Source organism: Canis lupus, chromosome X (genome assembly GCF_011100685.1).
Source record: "Canis lupus familiaris isolate Mischka breed German Shepherd chromosome X, alternate assembly UU_Cfam_GSD_1.0, whole genome shotgun sequence".
NCBI lineage: Eukaryota > Metazoa > Chordata > Mammalia > Carnivora > Canidae > Canis > Canis lupus.
Window position 1 is genome coordinate 32,660,649 of NC_049260.1, and position 20,944 is coordinate 32,681,592.

At 41.3% G+C, this 20,944-nt stretch overlaps 1 protein-coding gene across 1 annotated transcript in view; it reads left to right on the top strand.

Annotated features, from left to right (window-relative positions):
* Nucleotides 1-11,174: 11,174 nt before the first annotated feature.
* CYBB (cytochrome b-245 beta chain) overlaps nt 11,175-20,944 on the top strand; it is a 34,945-nt gene continuing 25,175 nt past the window's right edge. Inside the window, 3 exon segments of the mRNA NM_001100291.1 lie at nt 11,175-11,219; nt 13,179-13,274; nt 14,657-14,767. Coding sequence (NP_001093761.1) covers nt 11,175-11,219; nt 13,179-13,274; nt 14,657-14,767 — 252 coding nt within the window.

Below are 20,944 nucleotides of genomic sequence, written 5' to 3' on the forward strand. Positions count from 1 at the left end.
GAAGGAAGGAAGGAAGGAAGGAAGGAAGGAAGGAAAAAGAAAAGAAAAGAAAAAAGAGAAGAGAAGAAAAGAAAGAAAAGAAAAGAAGAAAAGAAAAGAAAAGAAAAGAAAAGAAAAGAAAAGAAAAGAAAAGAAGTCTCCTCTCCAGGTCCTTGAAGAGTGGCTCTGTGTTTGGGGTGCTCCTTCAACCCCTTAGCCAGGCCATTTACAATTCTGCCTTAACCTTCACTTCTTACTTGCTCAAAGCCTAAAGATCAGCCAGACGTGGAAGCTTATGGTTTTCTTAGGTCTTCTCTGTGCACGCATCCTATCCTGGACATGTGCGTGCATGGCCTTCTGGTTTCCTCAGTCTACACAGCAGGTTGTCAAAACCCTTCATCGTACCCCCAAGAATCTCAGCCCAGCTTTTCCCGGCAGGCTGTCAGTGCCCTGAGTCTTACATTTCCCCCCCAGGTGACGGCGCATATCCTTCCAATGTCTTGGAGGAAAGACCTCCAAAGAGCTCTTGATTTTGGGGAAACAAAGTGCTCCAGTCCCCCAGGGAACCCCAGATAGGTCAGAACCCACAAACCCTGTTCCTCAGGAATGGTCTGCTCTGCTCCCTCTACAGATAGGGCCCCACAAGGGCGTGCCATCTACTGTCTTCAGGACCACTGCCACGCGGGGGCAGGGGATCCTACAAGGGCAAGTGAAAGTGCCACCAGAGCTCTCCCACTGGGTTTCCGTGGCCCTTCTCTGGGGGAAGCACTTGCTCGCTTGCTAGAAACCTTTCACTATCTTCCAGAGCTCAGATAAGGTTTATTCTGACCGTTTTCCCCAGGCGTTCCAATGATTCTGGGGATGGACAGGCCCCTGATTTCCTTCCTTGCCTGTGTTAATCTTCTCAGGCTGCCATAACAAAACACTCCAGATGGGTGGCTTCAATAACTGAAATGTTATCTTGTCACTGTCCTCGAGGTTAGAAGTCTAAGATGGAAGGGTCCTCATGGTTGATTTCTGGTGCAAGCTCTCTTCTGGGCTTGCAGATGACTGCTTTCTGGCTATGCCTTCCCTTGGCCTCTGCTCTGTGGCCATGCAGAGAAAGCGAGAAGTCACTGGTGCCTCTTCCTCTTTTTCACAAGGACACGGTCCTATGAGATGAGGGCCCCACCCTTACAGCCTCATTTAACCTTAATTGCCTCCCTAATGGCTCTATCTCCAAATATAGTCACCTTGAGGGTTAGGACTTCAATATATGAATTTTGGAGGGGTATGATTCAGTCCATAATACCATCATCTTTGCTGACCTCATAACTGACTTTTTTTTTTTTAATAAATAAAAAGTTTTTCTGGGCACCTGAATGGCTCAGTTGGTTAAGCGTCTATTTCCGTTCAGGTGGTGATCTCGGGGTATCAAGATCAAGCCCCACGTTGGGCTCTGTGCACAGCACAGAGTCTGCTTGAGACTCTCTCTCCCTCTCCCCCTGTCCCTCCCCTCTCTCAAATAAATAAATAAATCTTTATTTTTTTATTTATTTACTTGAGAGAGAGAGCACAAGGGGAGAGGGGGAAGGAAAAGCAGACTTCCCACTGAGGAGGGGCCTGACTCGGGGCTGGATCCCAGGACACTGGGATTGTGACCTGAGCCAAAGGCAGATGCTTAACCAAATGAGCCACCCACCCAGGTGCCCCAGTAAATAATCTCTCTCTCTTTTTTTTTTTTTAAAAGAAAGCTTTTCTAATACTGATTTGTTCTTTACCCCCTGGACAATTTTATTTGAAGGCTACTTGTAAGGAGTTTGGGGAAGTTTGGGAGCCTTATTGTTTTTTTCATTCTCTATATTGGGAGGCAGCCGAGGAGAAGGAACTTGAGAAAATCTTTGGCATAGTCAAAAACAATGCCTGTAAATGTTGCTATTTAACAGACTCAATTATCCTGGGGAATGTGAAGTGGATACAGCCAGGGAATACCTCATGTTGACCCTGGGCTCCCATTGCTCGTGGTGCCCCTTTGATTTCAGCTGTTTCATTAACAATAGCAATTTTATACAGTTACCCAAAACCCAGGTGTTGCCCATCATCAGACCATACTTCTAGAGAGTTTATGAGACTTTTGGCATCTCTACTCGTATGCCTGTCATATTTCCATGGACATTGCTGTTTCTGATGGGCCCATTTCAGTTTTAAGTCAAATCAGTAGTTGTAAATTTGCACCACACAGACTGGAAGTTTTCCAATTATATATGTATGGACATAGATACTTAAATTTCAAAAGCAACTGAAGAACTTTTGAATGTCACTCATGGTCTTCAAACCTTTCGAAAATTGTGGTTTCATTTCCACCAAGCCATTTGCCTTTGCTCAAAGTTGTTAATCTACTGAACCCAGGGAACTTTAGAACGGGAAATGACTGTGGTCTCTGATTTATATAAAAGTTTGTCTTCAGTCTGAATATCTTCACTTCCTTGAACTGACAGCAATATTCACATTTTTAGCCTGTAGTTTCAAGTTCAGTGCGTGCAGATGTCTTCCCATATTGGTAAGAAAATAAAACCTTATGATTCATTTGAACCCTTGTTGGTTGAGTTTCGTAGACTTCTTTAATTACTATAATTATGCAAATCACTGCAATGCAAACCCCAGAGAATGCTGGCCAAGTCCAGTGTGTTTTCCCAAATATTTTAGGGAGGTTTTCAGTTGTTAGTATCCTCCTGTTGTCTCCTGCTGCTCCTGGGCGGGGAGTCATCTCTGATCATCTCATCAGGACTTCTCCTGCCACCTGAGCCCCTTCTAGCTTACGTCAGCCATGGCTAGCATCTGCCTTATCCTCCTGGATGACCATTAATCCAAGCTGATGCTATGTCGTGCTGGTTAATCAGCTTTCATGAAGGCAAACCAACAGCATGAAAGAATTATGGCATAGGAAAGGGAGAACCAGCAATCATTATTGTGCGTTCCTATTCTCCAAGATCATCACCATGAATGAGAAGGCCTCTCACTGGCCACGTCCTCTCTTGGGCCAGACTTTCTGTCCCGTCCTGGGGCCTAGTTGTCATTTCTGTGAGAACCACTTGTATCCACTATGACATTCTCTTCTACAACCTCCAGTGGAAGCTTGAAATCAGGTATCACGGTAAGTTTCTCCACACAAGGATGTCGCCCTTTCATTATACTGTGCTGAGCACTTTAGCTCTCTCCCCACCACACCTCTGACACCTAGGCCAGGCAGTGCCTTTGAATTACCAAAAAGCCCCTCAAGGTGTGTTCCCAAGTGAAAGAGCAGCATCTCACCAAAATATATTCTGCCCCCAACTGCCAGAGAAATCTGTACACACTGAAGACTGCTTTGAATGTCAGCTTTTAAAAATTTATCTTAGGGGTGCCTGGGTGTCTCTGTCAGTTAAGTGTCTGCCTTCAGCCCAGGTCATGATCTCAGGGTCCAGGGATTGAGTCCCGCATTGGGCTCCCTGCTCAGTGGGAAGTCTGCTTCTCCTTCTCCCTGTGTCTGCTGCTCCCCTTGCTTGTGCACTCTCTCTCTGTCAAATAAATAAATAAAATCTTTTTTAAAAAAGAAAACACTTCTTTATTTTAAAATAATTTCAAGCGTGCAGAAGACCAACCAGGATAGTACAAAGAAATCCAGTATGCTCTTGACCCAGATTTATCAACTATTGATGTTTTTATCACATTTACATTATTCTTCTCTCTCTAGGCTATTTTTTTCTGAATCATTTCAGCATATGTTGCCTACATTTAGTGTGCATTTCCTAAGAGCAAGGCCATCACCATGTTTGTGATACATATCGCATGTTTGTGATACGACAAACCAACGTCATGGTCCTCACGATGTGGCACACTGAGAAGGACACACATCAGTTCTAGGATATTCCTGCCTGGTATGCATAACCTGACTCTAGTCATGAACAAATATCAGACACACCTCCAATGAGGGACATCCTACAAATAACCAGTCTGCCTTCTTCCAATATGTCCATGCCATAAAAGAAAATAAAAGCCGAGGAACTGGTCCAGATAAAGACACTGAAGATACATGGCAACTGGATTCCATGCATGATCTCAAATTGGATCCTGGACCAGAACAAAAAGTAAATGTTGGAACTTGTACTGTGGTTATGTATGCTAACAGATTTTGCATGTGACTACACGTGTTTACATAAAACATCTTCGATTTCTCACTGGCAAGCAGTAAGAGCCTATTAGTTTTTTTTAGGCCAAACATTATTTGCTGAAAGTATCAGGGCCATGTGAAATGCATATACCTTTTCTCTTGGACAGGATCCTATTACACTGCCAGTATTCTTAGGAGAGCTGCCACTTGAATCTCTCACGTGACACTTAAGTTACTGGCTGACATCTTCACAAGGATGAGTCTTTGCTAACTGCCCAGGGTGGTACTGTGAGAGCTCACATACATTCTGGGGTAGGGAAAAGTGATGGAGAAGACACAGAGCCAGAGCTTTCCTCCTTCAAGTCCAGGTAAAAGTGGTTGTAGGGATCTAACACATTTTGCTCAACAAACTTCAGGCTTCTTGGGGCTGAGCTGGTTCTGCATGTGTGTGGTTACTGCAAGGACCTGTCAGTGACATTTAGGCTGTCGGAAAGGGACTGGAGACCAAGGACTATTCTATCAGTCTTGTGACAAAGAGTTGTATTACGTGTTGCAAACAAAAGCAGCATAGCAGAGTTCAAGTCGGGGCCTTGGACGGCAGCTGGTACCATGAAATGATTTTATTATTTATGGTGAAGCCCTAGCTTTACAAAATGGTTCTGGTGGCTCAGGTAAGCAGTAGTGCAACAGACTTCCCAGATTTAACTCTCAGCTCTGGCATCAAGCAGCCTTTTGACTCTGGGCAAGCTACTTTATCTCCCTGGGGCGCTCATCTCTCATATGTAAAATGGTGTATGAGTTTCCTGTTGCTACTGTAACAAATTTCCAAAAGCCAACTGGCTCACAAGAGCATGAATTTGTTTTTTTACAGTTCTGGAGGTCAAAAGTCTGATATCAGTTTCACTGGGCTAAAAGCAAAGTGTCAGCAGGTCTGTATTCCTTCTAGAAACTCTATGAGGGAACACATAACCCTGCCTTTTACAGATTCTGGAGCAGCATTCTTTGGCTGATGGCCCCTTTCTCCATCTACAAAGTCAGCAGCCTAGCATCTTCTCTTCTGTGATTTTTGCTTCATTCCTCACATCCTCTCTCTATGTCTCTGAGCCTCCAATAAGGACCCTTGTGATTACATTGGGCCCAACTAGAATAATCCATACTAATTTCCCCATCTCAAAGTCTTTAATTACATCTACAAGGTCCTTTTAACCCCATAAAGTAATATATTCACATGTTCCAAGGATGAGTTCTGTTGGGGAACGTGATCAAAAAAGGCATGACCACTAATTGACCTGTAAGCTGGACCTGGGCACTTAGAGGCTCCTTACCCCCTGCTCTGTCCTTGGACTGTGGGTTCCACTTGCCTTGCCTGCTCCCAGAGGCTGCTCCCAAGACAGAGCCTTGAGATGGTGATGTGATGTTGAAAACATCTACACAGTATACATGATTGAGCCCAGTGGGGGTATCTTTATATAAACATTTAAAATTTGGAGGAAAGTGTGGGAGTCTATTCATCTTGCTGCCACCCAAGATAAGCCTCGTGGGTAAGTTCCCTCTGCTATTATTAAAATGACCATCTACCCACATGGTGTGGTTGCCTCTTCCTCTTCTCCCTGCCCTCTGCATAAGGGGGCTGGTTTCAGATTACACTAGGAAAGCTCCCAAGAGGGTTGTAAACCTACATGTACCTAAACATCCTTGGTAGGAGGACAAGTATTCATCCTACTACAAATGGATATGATAATTTTATATAGCTTGCGGGGTGGTTATGGAAAATAAATGAGGTAAATCACATGAGGCTCTTGGCAGGTATAAAATGCTTTACAAACCTGTGATGAAGACTGAAGTAAATTTCTAAATATTGATTTTTTTTCCAAGAAAAACAAAGAAAATAGGCAATTTACCACAGGAGGCATACTCAAAAGTTTTAAATTCACATAAATGATTAGTGAGAGAAAATATATGAGCTTCCTGTATTTTCTTCCTTATTCTGATGAATTAATGCATGTAAATCACATTTAACCTAGAGTTAAAAATGTAAATCTTCATCACCAGACACTTTAGCTTTCTATTAAATGAAATGCCAGTTAAAAATCATGTCCTTGATGCCTTTAATGACCTATATCACTAAATGTCTCTTCTTTCACTTTATTTTCTCCCTCAAACAGGGGATAGAACATCTGGATCCCATTCTAGCAGCTGTATTCAACTTTCACTAAGCATTGAGACTGTGGTTATGGAGTAGAAGTGAGTTTCATTACACCACACGTTAGTAGAAACCCTTCTAGGTATAAGTGGTAGAAAGTCCACTCAAACTGTTTTTTAAAAGCAGGAAGTGGTAGTGGTGGGAATTAATGGTGTATGTAACTGCGTTTGATACTATAATGTGGCCACCAGGTTGAACTTCAGGAACAAGAGATTTCCTGCCTTGCTGTGAGCACCCACAGCACAGATTGTTTCAGTGAAGAGAGTCATCTTGTCCAAGACCACTCTGAGTCATCCCAGCTCCGGATCTCCCCACAGAGCTGCTGAGACCTTACTTAGACCACACATGGATAATTCAACTTCCCCTTCTACCCACTCCTACTTTCTTATTTTTCCCTACTTTCCACGGGTATTTTCCTTCCAAGGCACCCTGTACAAAATGTCCTGAACACTAATCTCCAGCCTCAGAAATCCAGTCTATAAGAATAACCAGAATGTCCAAGTGTCTTAGGCAGATCAGACCCGAAAATTCAAACATGGCCATCTCATATCTGTCTCCAAACCTCTCCAGCTTCCCTATCTTCTGATTTGATTTTGTTTGTGTTGACATAATTCTTATGCAACTTCTTAGCACAAGATAATAGTGAGAGTCTACAGCAGCAGCCAGCATATATCATTCACAAAGATAGAAGAGCTTCAGCCTCTGTACTCCAGAGTCCCTAACAACCCCTTCCTCAGGCAAAGAGCTCTAAATGGCCTTCTCTGGGTCGAGGACCCACCCCTGGGACAAACACTGTGTCCAGGGAGATGATGTCCCCTCGCTGGTCATCCTTAGGCAAAGGAAATGGGGCCACATAACTCAAAGAAGCATATAGAGTGGGAACATGGCAGTTCTCGAAAGAACAGCATACACAGCAGAGAAAAAGGGAACAGAAATCAAGGCGCCTAAGTGGCTCAGTCAGTTAAGCATCTGACTCTTGATTTTGGCTCAGGTCATCACCTCAGGCTCGTGAGATCAAGGCTGTGAGATCTGCATCCAGGCTCACACCAAGTGTGGAACTTTCTTAGGATTCTCTCTCTCCATCTCCTTCTGCTCTTCCCCTACCCCATGTGTTCTCTCTCTTAAAAAAAAAAAAGGAAAAAGAAAAGTAAAGAAAAAGAAAAGACAGAGAAATCCACTTATCATCACCAGGAGCAAAACACACTAGGAATCTTGGTGTGGTAACATGCCTCCCTTTCCTCAGCAGTTTCACACATACTTCTGGGAATACATTAGGAGCCTAATTTAATTTGAAAAATCAAGAAAGAATTATACTTGGGAATGCGCAGTCAGGGAATTTCCTGACGACTTGGGTCTGTTCATCTCCTTTTTTCTCAGCCAGAGGTGTCCAGGATTTCAATCACATCTGAGGGTGTTACTCATGACTGTCTACTGGGAGGGCGAGTACTTCCGTCTGTTCGCCCACAATCTGGCTTGACACTAAATGCTTAGGAAACCATGGAAGCCAAAGCAGCTGGCAGAAGATACAGATGTTCAATTTTCTTTATTCTCCGTGTCCAGTCAATCCCAGTCAACCATTACTGGTTGCTTCTTTATCAAACCCTCCATCTTTCCGAGAGTGGTGCACATTACAATTTACTGGAACAGTTTTCTCAAATGGGAAGGTACATTCCATAAAAGAAAGCTTTTACTTTTTTTTTTTTTTCAGCTGATTTCTCTTCTTCCAGCTGTGAAATTGATTGAAGTTCTTCAGGCTCTCAAGAAATCTCTACTCACAGCCCTGTGATTACTTTTACAAAGAGGGTGAGGGAAGCAATGGGAGGGAATGGTTGATTACCCGCAGAAAATATTCTTTCTTTTTTGCATTTTCTCTCAAACCATGGAGGGAGCGGAAAGGAGTCGAACACGTCAAGAAAAGAGTTTATGTGAAACAGAGCATTATTTCTGAGCATATGAATATTCATCTCTGAGCATATGAATATTCATGGTACCCTTTGTGTCCCTTCGCTAGAGGAGCACAGGTGTCAGGGGGTTAATGAGAAAATGTGAGAGAGGCTTGAAGATATATATTTTTTAATTTTTTAAAGATTTTATTTATTTATTCATGAGAGACACAGAGATAGGCAGAGCCATAGGCAGAGGGAGAGGCAGTCTCCCTGAGGGGAGCCAAGTATGGGACTCCATCCCAGGACTCTGGGATCAAGACCTGAGCCAAAGGCAGACGCTCAACCACTGAGCCACCCAGGCGTCCTGAGGCTTGAAATTTTAGATGGGATAAAGGAAGAGGAAGCAGGAGGCTGGGGAAGAGAAGAGGGGGAAGAGTAGAGAGGAGATTTTGCTAAGTTTCACAGAGCTTGATGCAGCCTCAGTTTGTAGTACTCCCCCTGACCCCCTTGGAGGAGGCGGAGCATGGCAGAGAAGGAGAGAGCAGATGTTTAAGCTGGTTTATTCCTCATTGCCTCACTTCTTTAATTACATGAGAAAGTGAGTACATAACCTGAATTACATTTTGTGCATCAATAGGCAAATTCCAGTCAGAAAAACAAACCAACACATTTAACACAGGGAATTTCACACAAGGAATTTGCTGCATGGATGATAGGAAAGCACAGAATCCCAACACAAGTGTGGAGGCAATGTAAAGATTTACAGCTACAGGAAGTGGTTACCCTCAGGGTTGGAGGGACACTGGGAGGAGGTGGTATAACTCGAGCCCAGAAGCCAGGGCTATCTGGCAGGAGCCAGAAGGACAGCGGCAATGGCCAGCAGGAGCTCGTGCTATAGAGGGAAAGGCTGACTGCTAGGAGCTAGAACCTTCATGGAAATGCAGCCACTTCAGAGATGCCACTTGAAGCAGAGAGCTAGGGGTCAGGGGCGGGGGTGAGGAACACCCTGGCTTCTCTCCTGCTCCTCATCTTTCTGTTTGGCTGACTGTATCGGACACCAGAGGGCCAAGGAGCCTGGCAAATACAATTCTCCCTGAAACAGAACAGAGCAAGGAAGGAGTGGAGAGTAGATCTCAGAGCAAAGAGGCCAATAATGGGCACATGTTTTCATTGTCCGTGTTTCTCTAATTCACCTCTGTGTGGAATGGAACCACAAAGCTGTCTGTCCTTTATGTGGGTTACTCATGATCCAAGAGCAATGGAGAAGGCCACAGTTTAATACCTTTCCTTAAATATTTTTTTGAAGATTTTATTTATTTATTCATGAGAGACACAGAGAGAGAGGCAGAGACATAGGCAGAGGGAGAAGCAGGCTCCTCGCAGGGAGCCTGATGAGGGACTGGATTCCAAGACCCCAGGATCATGACCTGAGCCAAAGGCAGATGCTCAACCATGGAGCCACCCAGGCATCCCCCTTTCCTTAAATATTAAGTGAAAAATAATATTACTTCTCTAATTGTCCTAATTCTATAGGCTGTTTCAAAGTGGCTCATAAGTAAACAACCACCAAAAACAGTTTCATGCTTCTCCTCTTTTGATTCTCTCATTCCCATTTGGTCCTGCTATTTCTGCTTTGAATTCTTCATTAACTATAGCTGTTGTACAACCACCCTTGTGTAATTTGTCAGCTTTGATCTCATACTGGGGTTACCATCCCACCCTCCTGTCTCTTTCATGTCCTGAAGACATAGTAGTCAGGAAAAAAAAAGCTAAATCTGGTTTTTGGCACCTGCCACATATACCTTTGTTTCGACCCTGTTTACATATCTAACCTAGAGGATGTCATGTCTTCCTGGGAATACTATAGTCATCCAAACATTTTGCTATATTTGTTATATTTTTACTTCCTGTAATTGTATTTGAAGTGATTTTGGATGGGGTTGACACAGTTAGGCTTTTTTTTTTTTTTTTTTTCTGGCATCCGGTTAGAAGTATAGCCAAAGTGCTTGGATTTCAAATCCCAACTTTACTATTTCCTAATTACATGACCGTGGCCAAGTAACTTAACTGCTCTGGGTCTCAATTTCCTTATCTGTAAGCATAATCATAGTAATAGAAACTACTTTAGGGGCGCCTGGCTGGCTCAGTTGGTAGACCATGTGACTGTTGATCTCAGGGTTGTGAGTTCAAGCCCCATGTTGGGTGTAGAGATTATTTAAAAATAAAATCTTTATGAATCACTGAATTCTACTCCAGAAGCCAATATTGCACTGTTAACTAACAAAACTTAAATAAAAATTCAAAAACTAAAAAGATCTTATAAAAAACTATTCTATAGGGGTTGAATTGTTAGAATCAAGTGAATTTATTTATATACTGAATTTAATATGCGTGTCTGTGTTTGGCATGTATCAAATCATATGTAAATATATATGTTTGTATATGTATGTGTGTATATGTGTATGCACACACATATGTATCTTAGAAAATTGGCATGAGGTAAGTATGCTATAAGTATCAACCATCATTGTTGTTATTATTCTCAACAAGACTGTAAAATGCTGCTCAGTCTGTCAAAAGATATGTAATATTTTTATCCAGCATGAAGTCATGGCTGGTTGAGTGACTTTTTAAAAATTACTACTTGATAACCAATTAATCAAAAAGTTAAGTCCCTGTGTAAAATATATACCATCATTGGACTGTTATTTGTCTCTCAGTTGTAGAAATTGGTCTCATTTCCTACTCGGTTTAGTTATGACTGGATTATTTTAGACCTTTTTTCTGCAGCTTTTTTTGTGGTTTAAAGATTTAAAGTTCTTATGGAAACAAGATTTTCAGTTGACCAATGATTAGCTAATTTCTGATAATAGAAAAGGAAACCGATTGCCCCAAGGCTGCTGTTTTCATTTCCTCATGGGAAGAAGAAGCAGAGCAGAGAAGAAAGGCAGACACAAGGCATTGAACCTTTGTCACCATGGGGAACTGGATTGAGAATGAGGGGCTCTCCATCTTTGTCATTGTAAGTACCAATGAGAGAGAAATGATAAATTCTTGAACTTGTTGGGGTTCTCCGGAAAACTAAAATAGGGCAAAATTATTTTGTTCGTTTGTTTTATTTCTTTGAGAAATTGTATTGAAACTGATTTACCATGTGAACATACATCTATCTGTAAGCAAGACTGAGTGCATTCTTCCAAACTTATTAATGATAAGAATGTATCTGGGGGATCACTTCGCCTACTTATTACTTGAATCTGGGAGTACTAAAGTAGCCAGCATTTCACAGAGCAAGTAGAAGACATTTCATGCTAATAATCTACAAGTCTAAGTTGTTTATTAATATTTACTCAGAGGCAAATTCTCCACTTTTTATGTGCTTATACCACTTAAGAATGGGGAATCATAATTTTACACCATCTTCCAAATAACAGGTACAAGGCTGACTCATGTATGGGAAATTGGCCTTTATTTCAGTGATTACACCAAAACTAATTGACGTTCTCAACTTTCTTTTTTTAAAAAGTACCTTTTTTTCTCTGAGGTAAACTTGAGTTGTTTACAAGGTTTATAGAAATTCAAGGGAAGGAAATTGAAATAAACTAGACTCATAAATACAGTGGATATATATTATGTATATATATAAATATATATGTATAAATCTAGTTTATTTTAAGAAACAATTTTTGTAAGTAAAGATAGGGCTAATTTTCATGTTAATATCTTTAGTCTTTTACCATAACAAGGACCAACTATTATTTTAAGATGGCGGTCTCAGCAAAGCGATCACGGACAATTGGGAAGATAGAAATGTGATTTATAATTAGCCTTTCCAAATAGCCAATGAAAGTATTGTACTGATGCTAAAAAAGAACACTTGTGAGTGGAATTTCTGAAAGAATTTATCATAAAGTAAATATTGAGCCTTTGAGTTGCAGACATAGAGAGGAATTTGTGTCACAAATAAAAGCAAGAAATACTGTGTCATTAAAAAAAATATGCCAAACCAACATTCTAATGCCATATAGAATTCTTCTGAGGACTCAGAGCTGTTCACTTGGCTTCTTATCACCATTTTGAGAACAGATTATTCCTATAGAAAACAAGTTCATATTATACTTTTAGCTCCTACCACAGTTTTCCCCAGGAGATGACCTCCTCCTAAATTGCACACTCATATGCTTCACAGTAAAGACACATCTTGGAAAGCAAGAGTAAGAATGGAGAAGTAGTTTTAATACCTTCTTCTTCATAAAGAGTTCATTCTTAAGCACCCATAGACATTTAATGGCATTAAAGCACAAGTAAGAAAATATCACTACGGAGCTGAAGGTTAGAGACTGAGCAGTGCCTCCACTTAATGCAATCTGTGCTTGGGATGCAATGAGCAGTCAAAATGTAAAAGGGTCTCTTTAAAAAAAAAAAACAAAATCCCATGCTCCTTACCCCTTGTTCCTGTTCAATATTCCCTCTTTTAAAAGTTAAGCAAACTTACCAAATAGAATCAAAGGCTTGACGTTCTAGCTGATGTGACTCCCACTAGCTGGGGTGGGGTGCCATGTGGTGGAGGGAGGCGATGGCACCCACGAGAATAGGATACAATGTCTTACAGGTGCAGGGGACTATATAGTAGCATATGCCTTTCCCTTCTTTTTTGAGAAGACTCACTCACCGCTATCTATTTAAGCTCCAGAAGAAAAGAAGAGGAAAAAGACAAAGGGGTGATAGACTAATAATAACCTGGCATACTGGCTGGTAGAGAAAGAATCATGGGAAACCACACAAGGTGGAAAGGTCAATCACAAAGTGTAGTGGCACTGTTGTAGGAAAAAGCTGACTTTGAGCTGGTTACACCCAAATTTGTGATCAGCTTCGTTGAAGGCTAGACTGGGGAAGTCCTGACCCCAGTCTGACTCTAATCTTATGTGAAATCTACCTATGGAAATGTGGAAACTTCACGCAACTATTTCTCTTTTTGCAGCTGGTGTGGCTGGGGCTGAACGTCTTCCTCTTTATCTGGTTCTATGGGGTTTATAACAATGGAGAAGAATTCTTTTACACTCGAAAACTTCTTGGGGTAAGTAAAAGTTCCATCTCATGCAATATTGACTGGCTCACATTTCTAATCAAAGATTCTGGTTCTTATTCCTTTCAACACTTTATTTATTTTTTTTTTTTTTGTTTTTTTTTTTCCTTTCAACACTTTAAATAAATATTCTGACCAACCCAAATAACACCACTAGCCTCGATCCCTCCATTGCAACCACCTGGGCACGAGTCTTGAGGCCACCCAGTGTTAGATAAACTAAAGCGTTTATCTGGGAATCAGAGATTCCCAGCAGCATCCCTCCTCTCCCAAGAACTACTGTGCCACTGTTTAGCTTAAAGAAGAAATCTGATGCCAACTCCAGAATGGCAGGCAAATTTGGAGAGATCCATCCAAGGGTGACATAGGTGGGGCAAGTGAGACTTTCCATATTCTTTAAATCATCTGATTCCTGACACTTTTGTGCATGGAGAGCTCAGCGACATGTTGTGAAATGATCTTTGGGAAATAAGCCTCTCCCTCCAGATGGAATCATTGAGGAACTTGTCCAAGAGTCACACTGACTAGGCCAGCAGAGTGAAGGCTGCCAATTTTCCTTGGGGTTCTTTACCATCCTTGATTTCCTTGAGCTGCCAGGGCTCTTCTTCATGACAAATGAAAATAACTACAATTACAACTGCCCTCACAGGATACCATTTGTTAGATCATGCTGAAACCGTGAATTCATACTTAATACCAATGGTAATGTGTATTATATATCATATATATAAATAATTATGACACATAATTATATTGTACTATTATAATTGTTGTTAGCTTATTCAGGTTGACACTGAGAAGGATGATTTCCCTTTGCTTTCCCCTCCAAAATATGCAACTTCTGTAGGCGTTACAAAGAACAATTATAATGTCAAAGCATTACACCAGACCAACTTAAGTTACTGCAGAAGTGAGTCTGAGAACTAAGAAAATTTTCTTTAGAAAACCCCAGTTTCTATATTGAACTCTAATTAATAATACACGTGCTTAACTATTTAGGGGGACGTGAACTAATGTCTGCAAGTCACTTTGCAATGCATCAAGAATAAGATGTATTGATGGATGGATAGAGGGATGGGTAGATGGGGGGAGAGATCTATGATGGTGGAATCTGGGAGTTGGGAAAACAGGTGTCATTATGAAAGTATTTCAAATTCTCTTTACATTTCAAAATTTTCATAGTAAAATGTTGGGGTGGGAGAGAAGGGCCAAATTAAAACGAAGGATCCCAGCAGGCCCTAAAGATAGACTCTTGGTTCTGAAGGGCCTTCCTTCTCAGATTACTTGGTGTCTCATCTGGGAACTCTGGTCAAGTGGCAGAGGGGTATCCTGTGCTCACAGAAGTAACCTGCTTCCTATCCTGCACCTTCCAGTTTGCACTGCCGTTGGCCAGAGCCCCTGCAGCCTGCCTGAATTTCAACTGCATGCTGATTTTGCTGCCAGTCTGTCGAAACCTGCTCTCCTTCCTCAGAGGTTCCAGTGCGGTAAGAGCAAACATTTACAAAATTGAAAACTTCTCAAAATTTTCAAAGGCCATCAAACTAAATGTCCTTTCTAAGGAAAAGCAAAAATGCCCTTTCTAAGGTGAGGATCCCAACCTCTGTCCAATATTCACGAGTCAAGTGATGCCTGATTCTCCATGGTATTTCTATATTTGTTGTTGATGGAGCTCCCCGGGACAACCATTTCACTTGGAATGGACATTTTTAAAAAGCCAACCAACCTACACCTCAAGAAGAGCAATCAAACACTTGTGCATCCACATACACATGCACACACACACACACACACATCAGACATATATGATATAATACATTATGGACTTTATGAGGCTGACATGGGATTTGGGAATCAATCTTACAATGCCATGTTTTTCAAAATATTTAAGTCAGACACAGTCACTTTGTGGATAACATCCCAAGCAGTTGAAATCAATGAATGATGAGCCACAGTATAATGAGAGTGACTAAGAGGTATTGAGTCCATGGAATTGAGGAGTTCAAAGCTTTCTAAGTGCTCAAGACTTTTTTTTTTACCCTCACTTTGGCAATTTGGTGATCCCCTAAATGTACTATGCTAGAAGAAAGAAAAGATTATGTAAGAAGAAACTTTGTAACCTATAAAATGGTATATGAATTTCTTATTGTTCTTATACAAAGATGAGAAACAAGGAACTTAGAATCTACTGAGATCTGTGTACAAAAATAAATACAATACAAAGCAAAATACGATGGGTCCCACAAAACATTAGAAATAAGGAGCTATGGGGGAATCAAAGAAGGGGGGAGATTTGGAATGAAGGTGGGTCAGGGAATGAAGAAAGGTTTCATCAAAAAGGTAGCATCAAATATGGGCATATGAGGATCAAATAAGCCACTAGGAGATGTAAATGAAAGAGAAAGACATTCTACATGGAGAAAATGGAATGAGCCACGGCAAAGAAAGTGGTGAGGAAATTATATTCATGAAAGCCCCATATGGGCATGGCATGTGGCTTTTCATTGGATTTGTTTGCGGTTCCTGATCCCACCAAAGAGGGTAGCTCGGAAAAGTAAAAGGGATTGATATCTTGGTGAGACCCATTCCACGGGATCTTTAGTAACTAATAGCCTCTGTTTTTCCTCTTAATAAAATGTATGTGTTTTATATTAACTATCTTTAAAAGAATCTATTAAGTAGAGATAATTTATAGAGGAGAACAGTGAGCAATCTACTTTGATGGGGATGTAAGGATTGTAAAGGGCAGGTGTCTGAGATAAGGCTGCAGAGGACAGCTGGAACTTGGCTGGTAAAGTGGGACCTTAAATGTATAGCTGAGAAGTAAATATTAATTTGGCAATCATGGAACATTTGGGGGAAGGATCTGAACTGTAAATAACAAGTAGAATTTGCCTTACATTCTGCCTTATTTTTCCTAGTCTTACTAGATTTACTAGTTGATCTAGGAATATAGGATTAGCAGGATACAACTAATAGTTGACACTGATTATAAGGATTTCTAAATTATCTTCTCATTCTAAGAAACTGCAGAGGTAAAATTCCATTTGATTTAAAGTTTTGTCAACGAGCCCCCTGTAACATACAAAGCCTGATATATTGTAGGTGCCCAATGCACATTTGTTAAGAGGCTCATGTACTGTCGCTTTTCATTTTTAGGGAGGCACAATTCTTCTTTTAGCCTTCCTTCCTATGCCCTGTTTGAATACTTTCTATTTAGAGGAAGTACACCCTGAGAAATAGGCAGGGTTTTCACCAGGATGGCCTGTTAAGAAATCCTTGTTACCGCACAGGCCCCAATTGCACTGCCGTTGAGCTACCATGCCCTGTGAAAAGCACATGTTGTAATGGTTGCTTTCTGGCTTCCTGTGGCCCAGGAGGGAAGATCTTCATGAGTGTCTTTAAAGACAGGGACAAAATAAGGCTGTTCTTCAAATTGCACAGAAGCTTTGCTAATCAGAGAGATCTGTATGTAAGAGAATGTATTTTTTTAAATTAGCAGCATGCAACATTCTTTTATAAACACGGAGTGTCTCTCCTTCTGGGTTTCCCAACCTGAAATGTGACCTTGACAAATGAAACTTCTTTTCTGATTGGGATTAAAATAAGTGACCGTGCTGTGAACAGTGTTGGAAATCCAAATAGCTGCCACTTACTGAGTCTTCACAGAGCTCACTTCATAAAGGCTGCACGTCAAGTCGGTGAGATGGGGATGCAATGAAATGGCAATGTTGGAATTCAAATCCAGCTCATTGTGTCCCCAGAGACCATTCACTTCCCCACGTGCCACCTAAACTCAAAACTATCTTATTGTCCTATGACAGTCTTTAAAAAGTCCACCATCTATGTGAATGTTGGGCGTGCTGAATAGCCCAGGCAGAAATGGCAAGACTGTTGTAACTTCAAGGATTTGTTAGTAGGATGTTGTGCAAACTACATAGTCATAGAACTTCCCTTCAGTTTCCAGTGGTCTTAATCAGTTAGACTTTGCTTTATAATCCTTGTGATTATTTGGAGAAATAAAGCCCCAGTATTGGCCCACCATGGGGAAGATAAAGACTCCTTTGTTGAGGGAGATGGGGAAGGATGGGGCTTAGGATGCAGAAGTCCCCAGAGAATCCTTAATAAACCCAACTTGCCATGCAGAAACTAAATTCTCATTGGATGACAGTTCTAGTCTTCAGATCAGAAAGAAAAAGGAAGGTGAGACTGTTAGCTCTCATCTGTAACCTTATATAGTCTGAGAGTCAGAGGTTGTCAGTGTGGTTCTGTGTTTAGCCACATGGTCAAGGGAAGTCTGTTGGACTTCCTGTCTCACAGGGGTTTTTTTTTCTTTTTAGCTGAAAAGCAGGTGAGACAATGCAACTGTAAGAATGAATATAACATCCTAAAAGTATATTAATTGATTAAGCTGTCAACTGCGAGTTGTCAGTCAACAAATATGTGTTGACTGCCAGCTACATGCTAAGTACTGGGGGACACACGGTGAATAAAGGGTAATAAATACATGGGCCATGAGCTCATAAAAGAGATAGAGAATAAACATGCCATTACAAAGTTTTAAACAGTGCTATACAAATAAATTAATGTTTTCTTTTTTTTAATTTTTATTTATTTATGATAGTCACACAGAGAGAGAGAGGGGGGGCAGAGACATAGGCAGAGGGAGAAGCAGGCTCCATGCACCGGGAGCCCGACATGGGATTCGATCCCGGGTCTCCAGGATCGCGCCCTGGGCCAAAGGCAGGCGCTAAACCAGTGCGCCACCCAGGGATCCCTGTTTTCTTTTTTTGTATATCTTTTATTAAAGTTCGATTTGCCAACATAGAGTATAACACCCAGTGCTCATCCCGTCAAGTGCCCCCCTCAGTGCCCGTCACCCAGTCACCTCATCCCCCGCCCACCTCCCTTTCCACTACCCCTTGTTCGTCTCCCAGGAGTTAGGAGTCTCTCATGTTTTGTCACCCTCTCTGATTTTTCCCACTCATTTTCTCTCCTTTCCCCCTTAATTCCTTTCACTATTTTTTATATTCCCTGAATGAATGAAACCATATGTTTGTCCTTCTCCGATTGACTTACTTCACTCAGCATAATACCCTCCAGTTCCATCCATGTTGAAGCAAATGGTGGGTATTCATTCTTTCTGATGGCTGAGTAATATTCTATTGTGTACATATATCACATCTTCTTTATACATCATCTGTCGAAGGGCACAGAGGCTCCTTCCACAGTTTGGCTATTGTGGACATTGCTGCTAGAAACATTGGGGTGCAGGTGTCCCGGTGTTTCATTGCATCTGTATCTTTGGGGTAAATCCCCAGCAGTGCAATTGCTGGGTCATAGGGTAGCTCTATTTTTAACTGTTTGAGGAACCTCCACACAGTTTTCCAGAGTGGCTGCACCAGTTCACATTCCCACCAACAGTGCAAGAGGGTCCCCCTTTCTCCACATCCTCTCCAACATTTGTTGTTTCCTCTCTTGTTAATTTTCCCCATTCTCACTGGTGTGAGGTGGTATCTCATTGTGGTTTGGATTTGTATTTCCCTGATGGCAGGTGATGCGGAGCATTTTCTCATGTGCATGTTGGCCATGTCTATGTCTTCTTTGGTGAAATTTCTGTTCATGTCTTTGCCCATTTGCTGATTGGATTGTTTGTTTGTTTGCTGTTGAGTTTAATAAGTTCTTTATAGATCTTGGATACTAGCCCTTGATCTGATATGTCATTTGCAAATATCTTCTCCCATTCTGTAGGTTGTCTTTAAGTTTTGTTGACTGTTTCTTTTGCTGTGCAGAAGCTTTTTATCTTGATGAAGTCCCAATAGTTCATTTTTGCTTTGTTTCCCTTGCCTTCATCGATGTATCTTGCAAGAAGTTGCTATGGCCAGGTTCAAAAAGGGTGTTGCCTGTGTTCTCCTCTAGGATTTTGATGGATTCTTGTCTCACATTTAGATCTTTCATTCATTTTGAGTTTATCTTTGTGTATGGTGTAAGAGAATGGTCTAGTTTCATTCTTCTGCACGTGGCTGTTCAATTTTCCCAGCACCATTTATTGAAGAGACTGTCCTTTTTGCAGTGGATAGTCTTTCTTCCTTTGTCAAATATAAGTTGACCATAGAGTTGAGGGCCCATTTCTGGGTTCTCTATTAAATTGATGTTCTCATTTACCACATATCCTACTGCCACTAGGTTTGGACATTATCATTGGCTTCTTTGCCTGAGTTCTATAGATTCAGGGGTAGCTTTTGTGATTTCTTCCAAATTGCATATAAACAGCAAATTTAAGTGAATTCATGGCATGTGTGGTGAGACCAGGTGCACATAAAATAGAGCTTTTAAGGTTTTGAAATGGTCATGTTACGGAAACTCATGTTATATACCCCATTAAATATGCACTCCTTTTTAGTTCCATTTCACACTTAAAAAAATTTTTTTTCAGGGTGCCTGGGTGGCTCAGTTGACTGAGTGTCCAACTTTTGATTTTGGCTCAGGCCATGATCTCAGGGTTAGTGGGATCAAGCCCTAGTGCCCGGCTCTGTGCTCCACACAGAGTCTGCTTGTCCCTCTCCCTCTACACAACCACACACCCTACCCCCCGTGTGCACACACACTCTCTCTCTCAAATAAATAAAATCTTTAAAACAATTTTTTTCTCTTCAGAAAAAAATTTTTTTTCTCTTGCAGTTTGAATGGAGCATAGGAATCTCCTGAGATGACTCCATAATCTCCCTTACACTTGAATGTTAGCTTAGTGAGATCGGGACAGGCTCTAGGTGACAGTAACAGAGGAACTTTCTTGTAGAAGTCAATGGCAAGGGGCACCTGGATGGCTCAGTGGTTGAGCATCTGCCTTCAGCTCAGGTCGTGGTCCCGGGGTCCTGGGATCGAGTCCTGCATTGGGCTTCCCACAGGGAGTCTGCTTCTTCCTCTGCCTATGTCTCTGTCTCTCTCTTGTGTCTCTCATGAATAAATAAATAAAATCTTTAAAAAAAAAAAAAGAAGTCAATGGCAAAAGGCTAAGAGGTAGTTCAGCAAGGAAGCCACGGGGCATGATGGCAGCTTGAGTAATTAGGAGGTGGCTGGCAGTAATCCAGAAGTGGCTCAAAAGCATAACGTGGTATCTGTGTGATGAGGAAGAACAAACAAGCCCTGGGTGGTCACAGGCAGCAAAGCCCTTCCTTCCCACCCCACCAATCAGCTGCCTTGCTCTCCTTTCAGGAAATGGTGAGGAAATTATATTTGGAAGCTCCATATAACATGACCTGTGACTTCTCTTTGGATTTTCCTTTTTTTTTTTTTTTTTTTTGGCCATCCTCAGCATAACATAGAGGGAAAAATTAGGGATTGGTGCCTTGGTGAGACCTATTCCATTGACCCATTAGTGACTAACGGTCTCTGTTTTTCTTTTTCAGGAGATGTACGTGTTTCATATTTAGTGGTTTTTTTAAAAATTACCTATTAAGATTGGAGTATTACTGAATGGACCTTTATTTCTCAAGCACATCTCTCCATTGTTCTGGCATTCAGTTTATTTTTCTCTAACACTGCTGCTCAAGCTGATAGGCATCAGAATCTGTTCTATATTTTTGATTATCTATTTTGGTGATGATAAGTGTAGAACTATGGAGACACTGTAAAGGCCACATCAAAACCATATTGCTTTTCTT